Source organism: Hyaena hyaena, unplaced genomic scaffold (genome assembly GCF_003009895.1).
Source record: "Hyaena hyaena isolate Hyena2069 unplaced genomic scaffold, ASM300989v1 scaffold_24, whole genome shotgun sequence".
Classification (NCBI taxonomy): domain Eukaryota; kingdom Metazoa; phylum Chordata; class Mammalia; order Carnivora; family Hyaenidae; genus Hyaena; species Hyaena hyaena.
In genome coordinates this window covers 2822541-2834880 of record NW_024080656.1, presented here as the reverse complement: position 1 = coordinate 2834880, position 12340 = coordinate 2822541, and the positions used below count along the sequence as shown (strand labels likewise).

The 12340-nt window shown below is 40.8% G+C and overlaps 1 protein-coding gene across 3 annotated transcripts in view; it reads left to right on the top strand.

Moving 5' to 3' along the window:
- Positions 1-2712, top strand: part of UGDH (UDP-glucose 6-dehydrogenase) — a 35099-nt gene extending 32387 nt beyond the window's left edge. For all 3 annotated transcript variants that reach the window (XM_039226953.1, XM_039226951.1, XM_039226952.1), the window contains one exon: positions 2201-2712. In XM_039226953.1, coding sequence (XP_039082884.1) covers positions 2201-2311 — 111 coding nt within the window. In that variant the 3' untranslated portion in view covers positions 2312-2712. The remainder of the gene's footprint in view (positions 1-2200) is intronic.
- The last annotated feature ends 9628 nt before the right edge of the window (positions 2713-12340 follow it).

Sequence of the window (12340 nt, the reverse complement as noted above, 5' to 3'; positions counted from 1 at the left end):
TAAAAGAAATTTTTTTTCTTCCCAGAGCTGCCCAAGATGCTCTGCTGAACAATCTGTACCACACTGATCCCCTCAGGGCCCAGGCCACTTATTCCTATATGAATGTTTTGAAGACTCCAAAATGCAGTATAGTTGCCACATGTTGTATAGGATCCTATACCTTCTGAGTGCTCAGCACTGTCCTAGCCCCTGAGAAGTCTGAGCTAAAAGTATGGGAGTTTCAGTGGGACTGGCCCTTTTTTAATTCAAAGGTTGCCAATTAAATGGAGTGTTCTGAGAGCTAACAGAAACCTCAACAGTACCTTTATGCTGCATGTATTTCCGTTTTACCAGGGGTAAATACCAAGAGTGTTAATAAGAAGGAGTTACTTTCCATTTCCTCAGAGCAGTGTGTATATGGGGGTGGGAGGCTTGAGGGGAGGTTGGGGAGGCTAAAGAATTACGCCAGCAGATTGCGGTCAGCATAGTCCCAGGGCAGAGTGGGTGGGTGGGGGGCAGTGTTTAGAGCTGGCTTTTATGCGTCTGCTCAGCACCAGCTACTTGGAGAGGTACCCAGAAGGCTTTACCCACTGTTCAGAATATCAGATCTGGTTCTCTTAACCTGTCACCGACTTGTTGAAGATCCTTCTTAGAGAATTCAGTGCTCATTTCTCATTCATGAGAGATTTGCTTACAGCAAGAATCAGATGACATCTTTGTCTGTTAACATTCCATCAGGGACCTTGGGGATTCTTCTATTGCACTCCTCCTTAGTGAGTAACAGCATGACTGCTTTTCCCAGGCATGACTTAAACTGAAGCAATGTTATTTTTTAAAGATCACTTCCAAGGCATAACCACATTTTCTCCCATTCTTTTATTACTCATCTAAGGTAATATGAGTTTGAATTTTTACAGAAGTTAACTTTTCATAGTATGGATTTTAAAAAATAGGAAAAAAATAGGAATGGAATCACTAAATAAAGGGAATTTATAAGTCACTAAAATGATTAATACAAAGTAGAAGCTCTTTAAGTCAGAATTAAATACTAATTTTTTTAACTTTTTTTTTTTTTTTTTTTGAGAAAGACAGAGAGAACATGAGCAGGGGAGAGGCAGAGAGAGAGAGGGAAAGAGAGAATCCCAAGCAGGCTCCACACTGTCAGCACAGAGCCCGACTTAGGGCTCGAACTCACAAACCATGAGATCTTAACCTGAGCTGAAATCAAGAGTCGGACGCTTAACTGACCGAGCCACCTAAGTGCCTCTTAATTTATAATCCAAAAGACATTTATGAAAATTATATAGTGTATTTTTGCTATAGAGAAGAGCTAAATTTATGATTATTAAGGAATCAGTGTCTTTAAAGGTAAGATTAATGATTTTAGATATATGAAGAAATGTTTAAAATGTAATATGCAAAATAAAAATGGACTACCACTTATTTATTGAAGGCTGACTTGTATGCTGAACACTGGGCTGAGCACTTTATCAAATTTAATCTATAACACAATCTGTTGAAGTAGGTGGTAGTAACACCATTTACAGATGAGGAAGAAAGACCTAGAGAGCTTAGTTAACACAACAGTTAGCAATCAGGAATCCAACTGGGGCCTTTTAGACTTTGAAGCCTGGACTCCTGAAATCTATGCTATTACAGCTGATGTAAATTTTTTTTTAATGTTTATTTATTTTTGAGAGACAGAGCATGAGCAGGAGAGGGGCAGAGAGAGAGGGAGACACAGAATCCAAAGCAGGCTCCAGGCTCCAAGCTGCCAGCACAGAGTCTGATCTGGGGCTCAAACTCAAAAACTGTGAGATCATGACTTGAGCCGAAGTCAGTTGTTCAATCGACTGAGCCACTCAGGCGCCCCAAGCTTATGTAAATGTTTTAGTATAAGGGAAGCAGACATGAGAATAGAGTTAGAGGGAGAATGTGGTTTCACTGGCATCTGGTCTGTTAGTTGCTTTTGCGCATGCTGCTGACACAGCGGTGGCATGTGAGTCTGTCCTCAGTCGGAGGGGGTCCAGCTTTGGGAATGGCAAGAGGAAGTATCTGAGCATGAATATGGAGAGTGGAGTGTAGATCGACTCTAGAAACATGAAAAATACAGAAGGAACCAAAAATCTTCCATAGCAACCCAGACTTAAGACCCTCTTTTGCTTTTAAAAGTTAAAAATACTCCAGGTTTTCTTTCTAAAATCTTTTCTTTCCTCCCTAGATTGAAACAATTGGAAAAAAGGTGTCTTCAAAGAGAATTCCATATGCGGCTTCGGGGGAAATTCCAAAGTTTAGCCTTCAGGATCCACCAAACAAGAAACCCAGAGTATAGACATTGCCATTTTCATTTGTAATTTTTTTGGTACTTTAGGATAGCAGATATCTATCTGATATTAAATGGTAAATGAACCAAGTGTTTTTAAGGAAACGAAACTATTTTTTTAATAATCAAATTTATACTAGCTACATGGGAATTAGCATATCTGGTATTATGAATCTAGAATATTTTTTACATATTTTTGTAATATCGTTACCTCAGTGATTGGATGAGTAGTAAATAATCATGTTGGTTTTAATGGTGTCGATTTTTGTAAAATACAGATTAAACCTCAAACACTTTTTACCTTACAAAATGTCCATAGGCAGCACTTTAATATCACATTGTACACTGTTCAGTTTTTCTAATCATTGGTTTATTTACTTGTCATTAAATATATATTTTAAACCATGAAATTGCTGTCCTAAATACTGGGCTAAACTTGTTGACGTTTCAGAAAGTGTCCTGGAGACTTAGAAGTTTCTGGCTTAATTGGGTAAGGTGTTTCCCAAGCCAGTTCTTGTCTTTCTGAACAGACAGGGAAGATGCAGTGGACAGAATGGGGCCTTGTGCACTTTCCTTTTTCTTTCTTTCCCTTCCTTCCTTCCTTCCTTTCCCTTCCCTTCCCTTCCCTTTCCTTTTTCTTTCTTCTTTCTTTCTTTCTTTCTTTCTTTCTTTCTTTCTTTCTTTCTTTCTTTCTTTCTTCCTTCCTTCCTTCCTTCCTTCCTTCCTTCCTTCCTTCCTTCCTTCCTTCCTTCCTTCCTTCTTTCTTTCTTTCTTTCTTTCTTTCTTTCTTCTTTCTTTTCGTTCTTTCGTTCTCTCTCTCTCATCCTTTCTTTCTTTTCTTTCTTCCTCCTATGTTCCGTGTTACAAGTGACCCTCTAAGGTTGGTTTGGGTAATGTTCCTTTGCTCCTTTTGTTTGAACAAGCTGTGTCATTGGTTTTTTAGCCCCAATAAGGTCATCACTGCTCATTTCCAATCACTTCCAATATGTCTAAAAGGCATTTTTTTTTTTTTAACATGAAGAGAATATCAGTATTGGTCTACTTTATTCCTCTTCACTTCTCATTTTTTCTCGCTGATCATTATATTTTTAGTTCAAGAGCCAAAAAAAATATTTACCATCATTTTGCATTTTTATTTCTATAACTTGTTGAAGTTCCCCTTTTTCTTTAAATAAGAAAACCAATATAATCTCATGTATGAACTTAAAAAAGTAGATTTTACAAATTATGTATAGCATAATTCTAAAATAAGAATTTTTGTATGTTTCCATGTGCTTTTTTCTTATATGTCTTATTGACTTTGATTTTCTCTTGTGCTTTATCATTATTGAAATATGCCAGATGTCCATTTGATGCTTATGTGCTGATAGTGTACAAATCAAGTTAAACAGATACAAGCCTCATCCTTTAGGAATTTTGCGGTTCAGTAAGAATACAAAAACAAATATAAAGATGAAGAGAGACATTTGTACGATATCAAACAAATAAAATATTCTGTATCAACAATTGTGTGAGTGTATTTTCTGTCATAGTACAAGTAACAAATGAGTCATGACAGTCTGACATTAGAAAAATATTACTCCTGGGGCGCCTGGGTGGCTCTGTTAGTTAAGCGTCCGACTTTGACTCAGGTCAGGATATCGCGGTTTGTGAGTTCAGGCCCGCATTGGGCTCTGTGCTGACAGCTCAGAGCCTGGAGCCTACTAAGGATTCTGTGTCTCCTTCTCTCTCTGCCCTTCTGCTGTTCATGCTCTGTCTCTTTCTGTCAATAATAAATAAATATTTAAAAATTTTTAAAAATATTCCTTACTTTTTTGAGAAAAGGGCATTACATCATTCTCTCAAGTGATGTAAGAAAGGGAGGGAATTTACCGAATAGATCTTGTATCAGCAAAGAAAATCTCACGGGCTAAATCTGGCCAGCCACTTATAAATAAGCTAAGAATGGTTTTTACATTTTTATATGATTATATATATATTTTTTTTTTATTTAAGATTTTAAGTACTCTCTACACCTAATGTGGAGCTCGAACTCACAACCTGAGATAAAGAATTGCATGCTCTTCTGATTGAGCCAGTCAGGTGCCCCTACGTGATTAAATTTTTTTAAAAAATTTTTAATGTTTATTTTTGAGACAGAGAGAGAGAACACAAGCAGAGAAGGTGCAGAGAGAGAGGGAGGCAGAAGATCCAAAGCGGGGTCTGTGCTAACAGCAGACAGCCTGATGTGGGGCTCAAACTCATGAATGAAGAGATTGTGACCTGAGCTGAAGTCACACTTAACCGACTGAGCCACCAGGCACCCCTACATGATTATATTTTAAATGGTCATGTGAGTCCTGAGTTTTGCTCCTTGGTCTGACGAGCCTAAAATATTTGGTATCCACCTCTTTAAGAAAAAAGTTTGCAGATAAGAGTGAAAAAAACAAAACAGCAGAAAGAGACAAACACCAGAGTGATTGAACATAAAATGATTTCTTACTCATAAGATCTTGAAGTGAAAATGAGCTTATTTGTTTGACTTGAGCTCAGGTCATGATCTCATGTCTGTGAGTTCAAGCTCCACGTCAGGCTCTGTGCTGACAGAGCCTGGAGCCTGCTTTAGATTCTGTCTCCCTCTCTCTGTGCCCCTCCCCCACTCCCATGGTGTGTGTCTCTCTCTCAAAAATAAATAAACATTAAAAATTTTTTTAGGGTCTCCTGGGTGGCTTAGTTGGTTAAGTGTCCAACTTTAGCTCAGGTCGTGATCTCGCAGTTGTGAGTTCGAGCCCTGCATCAGGCTCTGTGCTAGCAGCTCAGAACCTGGAACCTGTTGTAGATTCTGTGTCTCTCAATCTCTCTGCCCCTCCCCCGCTTATGTTCTGTCTCTGTCTCAAAAATAAACACTAAAAAAATTAAAAATTTTTTTAAATAAAAAAGAGAATGAGCTTATTAATTAGAATTTCCTTTATATTCCTGCTTGAAAATATTCTTGGATGCTGGTTAAGAATCTTATATTCTGGTAAAGGGCATTATAACCCTTCCTGTTTTCTTGCTGAAACAGGAAGAATTAGGCACTGATTTTAAGTTGCTTCAGTGCATAGGACTGATAAGTAAACAATTATGTGTAAGGTATAGTTATTGACTAAAAGGTAGGAAAATTGGTAAGTGGGCAAAAGATAGCTCATAGAGCCATGTGTACTTGCTGTTTATAATGGGGAGGGAAAAAAGTAACTTGGCAAGTAGTTTAACAGCAATTTGAACCCTTAGTGTGAAAAGCTGCAAGAAGGTGGTTAGCATTTTCCCCCTACTAAGAAAACTAGAGACTTTGTGTGTGTTTAATGACATAAGGTTTCTATTTTTATTACCTAATCTTTTTTTGATTGGGGCAATGAATATTGGTAAGATTTTTTTTTTTTTTTGGTAAGATTATTAACTAGGACTTAAAATAGAAAACAATACAGGAACATGGTAAAGAAACAAAACAAAACATTGAAATAGATACAAAAGGGTATATATAAAAGTGGATCTCTCACACAATGTGTTCTCCAGAATGTTATTCCACTTAAAGCCTGCAGCTTTAAATCCTGACTGCACTACCTGTTAGTACGGGCTAAGTTATCTGGCTATTACCTGAAAGCCTTATTTTCCTCATCTTTAACACAAGGTGTCATTGTAACAAAGATCACGTGAGATCAATGTTTATACACAGATCTTATTGCACAGTGCCTGGCAGGTGATGGACATGGCGGTTAGACACTGTGACAAACGGGTTCCACTGAACCAAAGCCACATGTAGGCTCTAGAATCACTACGAGTACAGTAATTAACACAGCATAACAAGGCAGACACGATGCCAAACGTTTTAGTTGGATCATCTATTCTTTTTTTTTTTAATGTTAATTTATTTTTGAGAGAGAGTGTGCCAGTGAGCGTGAGGGGGTGGGGGCGGAGACAGAGAGAAAAGGAGACACAGAGTCTGCAGCAGACTCCAGGCTCTGAGCTGTCAGCACAGGGCTCGAACTCATGACCGTGAGATCATGACCTGAGCTGAAGTTGAACGCTTAACGACTAAACCACCCAGGAGCCCCTTCTCATTTATTCTTCACATAAGTCCTTTGAGGTAAGTTCTAGCCCCATCAGATGAAGGCAGGAGGCTAGGAAGATTAAGTAATTTGCTCAAGGTCACAACAGCCATAAGCTTTTCTCTCTTTCTCTCTTTTTTTAATGTTTATTTATTTTGAGAGAAAGTGTGAGCAGTGGAGGGGCAGAGAGAGAGGGAGAGAATCCCAAGCAGGCTCCATGCTGCCAGTGCAGAGCCCAATGCAGGGCTCGAACTCACAAACCATGGAGATCATGGCCTGAGCTGTAATCACGAGTGAGACAATTAACCTACTGGCCACCCAGGCACCACTAAATAGGAGCTTTTCGTATCTGATGTTGAAAGCATCCTAATTTTAGAGGCATCATGAAAACAGCGAGCACACGTGGCCTTAGGCAGACTAACGGAATAGCATCCCAAGGAAAGAATCAGAAGGCAGATCAGGCAAAAGAGCCTGAGCAGCAGCTAAGAAGGAAGTGAGTACATGCCCTTCACCCTCTTGGAGACTCCCAACTACCGGAAAGGGGTCTGAGGTTCTACAGGAGGCTGAGGACGGGGAAGGAATGGGAGACAAGCCAGTGAAATTAAGATCTAGCTATGTGTAAACTCACTGTGCTCACATTGGGTACCAATATTTAAACTATTTCAAATTAGGTGTCTGTACCCACTATAAGGCAGATACTGTGGGGGCTAAAACCCAGAGGGCATAGGTGAATGAGAGAAATCTTGTAGAGAAGCTAAGACATGTACAGAAATAATTGAGAAAATATGAAAATAGCCATAAGTGATAAAAACAAAATGCTATGTGGGCACAAAGGTAAAGTTCACCCCAGCTGAGAAAAACGGGAAGGCTTCCTGGAGGCAAGATGGCATTTGAGGTGGGTCATAGACGTGATATGGAAAGGAAGAGGGTAGAATGAGCATATCAGTGGCAGAAGCAACGGAAACAAAAAAGATGGACACAGGAAATTTAGACTGATTTTAGGGAAAGCAAATTGCCTTTTCTCTGGAATTGAAAGGAGAGCAAACCATAAGAGGCTCTTTTATTTTTTTTTAATGTTTTAATGTTTATTTTTGAGAGAGAAACAGAGCGTGAGCAGGGAAGGGGCAAAGAGAGAGAGACTGAGGCAGGCTCCAGGCTCTGAGCTGTCAGCACAGAGCCTGATGCTGGGCTTGAATTGTGAGATCATGACCTGAGTTAAAGTTCGTCACTTAACCAACTGAGCCATCCAGCTGCCCTCATTAGAGTCTATTAAATACAGAGAACAAACTGAGGGGTTGATGGGGGAGGTGGATAATGGGTGATGGGCACTAAGGAGGGCACTTGCTGGGATGAGCACTAGGTTTATATGTAATGATGAATCACCGGATTCTACTTCTGAAGCCAAGTTACCATACACTGTATGTTAACTAACTTGAGGATAAATAAAATAAAAAATAAATAAAGCTCTTATTTAATCTCAAAAAAAAAAAAAGGGGGAGAATGAAGAGGAATAGCTGATCAGGAAGGTAACGTTAGACTAAGAACAGATGGTAGGAAGCCTTGAACTCCAAGCAGAGTTTGGGCTTCATTTAGTTGTCAAAATGGAGATACCAATATCTACATGACATTGTAAATGCACCTACTGCCACTGAATTGTACACTTTCGAATGGTCAAAATGATAAAGTGGAAACACTGAAGGCTGTCTTTTGAGTCACTTTCTTAAAAACAAATCAAACCAGAGCATATAGCCCCAAACTAGATGTTACCATCTAATTTATTCATATTCTGTGACTGTATTCAAGTTTTAGACCAAAACGCTGGAAGAAATATATTAGTGCCAGCCTTGCAAAATAATATTTATAAATGACCTTCGGGCATCTGGGTGCCTCAGTCGGTTAAGCATCCATCCAGCTTTGGTCAGGTCATGACCTCACTGTTCCTAGGTTCAAGCCCCAGGTCAGGCTCTGTGCTGACAGCTTGGAATTCCAAGTCGGCTTGGAATTCTCTCTCTCTCTCTCTCTCTCTCTCTCTCACTATCTCTCTGCCCCTCCCCCATTCATTCTCTCTCTCTCTTTCTCTCTCTCTCTGAAAAATAAACATTTAAAAGGAAAAAGAAGTAGCACAAAACATTTCACATACTGTTCATCAAAACTTAGTCACATATCTACAACCAGCTGCGAAGGAGTCTGGGAAATACAGTTTTTGGTCGGATGACCAACTATGTGCAAACCAAAACCTCTGATTATTGTTGGATAATTGGGAAGGATTAATAGACTCTTACACATAAAACCCACATTTTCATTGCTATGATTGCTCATTTTCCATTACAGTAGGGATATAAAGTTTCATTTTAAAGGGAATTAAGTTTAGAAATTCAGTCAATTGTAAAAAAATTAATATATAATACTGTAGTTCCCATTGAGATAGGGCAAAAATTGTGAAGGTTATATATGAACAAGTAGAGTTTAGGAAACACAGTAGTAGTTTTAACTAGTAACACTAAACTTAGGGCACTACCAGGGATGTTAGTTTTTCTAACACTTAAAGACCATGCCTACGTAATGACAAACATACAGATGTAAAGTGAAAACTAGGTGTTATTTATTCTCTAGCAATGAATTTTCAAACTGTGATCCAAGCATCTCTACAGAGGTGTTTCAGGGATCCTGCAAATTACTAATTTAAATATAAATACATATATACACATATAGATAATTACAGTATATACGTAAAACTATCTACAAAGCTACTTTTTAATTTTTTTAAATGTTTATTTATTTACGTTTGAGAGACAGAGAGTACAAGAAGGAGAGGGACAGAGGGAGAGAGGGAGACACAGAATCCAAAGCAGGCTCCAGGCTCCGAGCTGTCAGTGCAGAGCCCGATGTGGGGCTCAAACCCATGAACTGCGGGATCATGACCCAAGTCAAAGTCGGATATTTAACCAACTGAGCCACCCAGGTGCCCCTCCAAAGCCATTATTAAAAAGACAAAAAGCAGAGCTCTCCATTGGCATGGTATACTGAGCACACACTTATACCCTGTCCCTTCTTAGGATCCTATTAAAATTATAGCAAGAGGAAAAAAGGCATAATCCAATACAACAAAGGAAATAGGAAGGGGCCATGCATGGTCAAGAGACTTAAAGAAATGTCTGGAGAGCATTGAGCAGATAGATGTATACTGATGAATAGCTGCTTCCTGGGCTACTGGCAGAGGAGGGCGGCTATGCAGCAGAACAGCATCCTATCTGCCCAGAAGGATGTGGGAGAAAGAGGGACACACACCTGGGGTCTGACTGAAGGTCTTCAGCCTCAACAGTCAACCTTCTGGTCCAGTCCTCCTCTAGAAGCAGAATGACAGGCAGCCTGGGGCGCCTGGGTGGCTTAGTCGGTTAAGCGTCCGACTTTCGCTTAGGTCATGATCTCGCGGTTCGTGGGTTCGAGCCCCGCGTCGGGCTCTGTGCTGACTGCCAGCTCAGAGCCTGGAGCCTATTTCAGAGTCTGTATCTCCCTCTCTCTCTGACCCTCCCCTGCTCACGCTGTCTCTCTCTCTCTCTCTCCTAGAAATAAATAAAAATATTAAAAAAAAAAAAAAAGAATGACAGGCAGCCTGGCATTCACCCCCATGTGATTACATCTCTGTCCCAGGGTCAAAAACAAACAAGCCCCCAAAACCAACCAGGCGGGGTTAGGGGCAGGGTTCTGTAAAGAAATGGATGAAACTGTTGGGGGGAACTAGAGCAATTATTGTCCTGCACCAGAACTGTGTTTTAAGTCCAACCTCACCTTTGCCCTGAAGTCAAGTCATCAAGTCAGAAGGCTGTCTCGGGGCCTCGGGGTGGCTCGGTCGTTGAGCATCTGACTTCGGCCCAGGTTCGTGAGCTCCAGCCCTGCTTCAGGCTCTGAGGGATTTTCTTTCTCTCTCTTTCTCCCTCTCTCTGCCCCTCGTGGGATTCTCTCTCTGCCTCTTGTTCACTTGCACCCTCTCTCTCTCTCAAAAAATAAACTAATAAACTAATAAAATAAAATAAAATAAAATAAAATGAGCCTTAAAAAAAAAAAAAAAGACTGGACTTCCAGTTACATGGGTTGAATTAAACACATGCACTATTTTCATTCTCTCCTGAATGAGAGAATGAGCCCTTACTTGAGCTTACTCACTGTAATGGCAGCAAAGGAATGAGAAAGATATAAACAGACAAAGACAAAGAGAGTAGGAAAGGAGGCACAGTTGAATAAGAGACATCAACCAATTCTTAGAAGGTAGAAAGCAATGGGAGGCCAAGTAACTTAAAAAGCGTGAGCACAAACGCCAATGACCATATAGGAGACTGTTTCTTGGTGTAGGTAACTGGCTCCTTAGATCTCAAGAATTGGAAGCACTGGATATCACAGAAGACGGAGTTGAGGTGGGGCTGAAAACAGACTTCTGTGGAAGACAGTACATATAGGGAAGTTAGTTGCACCCCGTCTATCCTACCTCATGAGAAGAAACTACCTTCCCCACTCCTGACTCTCATAGGAGAGCAGAGGTTTATTTTCAGGAAGAATAAAATCAGAAAGTTTCAGACTTAGGGAGGGTGTCAGTGAGATGCCAGAGTGGAAACAAGGTAACTAAATAAAAACCTGTACTCCCCTGTCCTGCTTGCTTTTTATCACCTGGTTCTGAGAAGGTCAGCAGCCAAGTTTATAACCCTCAAGGCAGGAGACTTGAGGATTATTACTATTTGTTTTAAAGCTTGCATGGTTTTAAAGAAAGAATCCTAGCATTTGGGAGTCCGTCACTAAGAAATCCAGCTCAGCCCCCAAACACTACAGTGAAACTCCATCCACTAGGTGACTCCCCCCACCCCTGCTTCCTATCAGCTTTATTTACTTTGTTTTTTTTTAATAGTTTTATTTATTTCTAGGAGAGAGAGAGAGAGAGACAGCGTGAGTAGGGGAGGGTCAGAGAGAGAGGGAGACACAGACTCCGTAACAGCCTCCAGGCTCTGAGCTGGCAGTCAGCACAGAGCCCGATGCGGGGCTCGAACCCACGAGCCGTGAGATCATGACCTAAGCAAAAGTCGGACGCTTAACCGACTAAGCCACTCAGGTGCCCCTAGTTTATTTATTTTGAGAGAAAGAGTGAAGAAGGGGCAGAGAGAGAATTCCAAGCAGGCCCCACACCATTAACGCAGTTTCTGATGTGGGGCTTGAACTCAGGAACCACAAGATCATGACCTGAGCCAAAACTAAGAGTCTGGGCACTTAATCCACTGAGTCACCCAGGTGCCCCCACCATCCGCTTTAGAGCGGCTCATCACTCAGTATGCACGTACGGCCAACGATCACCAGACATTTGAGGACAGCCTTCCACACAAAGGGCAAAGGGATGCCTGGGGGGCTCGGTTGGTTAAGCATCCAGCTCTTGATTCTGGCTCAGGTCACGATCTCATGGTTCGTGGACTCAAGCCTCACTTCGGGCTCTACACTGACAGTGTGTAGCCTGCTTGGGATTCTCTCTCTGCCCCTCCCCCTCCCTTCTCTCATAAATAAATAGCATTAAAAAAAAAAGGCAGAGACTAAAACAAAGGAAATTGAGTCAGTGCTCAATGTGGTGAACCACAACGTCAAAAGACTATCCTCAGAGAGAAAAATACAAGACATCACAGCTAGGAAACAAGAACAGGATGCTATTTTAAAAAATAAAAAGATGGGGCACTTGGGTGGCTCAGTCGGTTAAATGTCTGACTTCGGCTCAGGTCATGATCTCACTGGTCGTGGGTTCAAGCCCCGCGTCGGGGTCTGTGCTGACAGCTCAGAGCCTGGAGCCTGTTTTAGATTCTGTGTCTCCCTCTCTCTCTCTCTGCCCCTCCACCACTTGTGTAATGTCTCTCTCTGTCTCAAAAATAAACTATAAAGGAAATTAAACAATTATCTATAAGAAAGAAAAAGAAAGGGATCATCAGAGAGCTCTTGAAAGTTACGA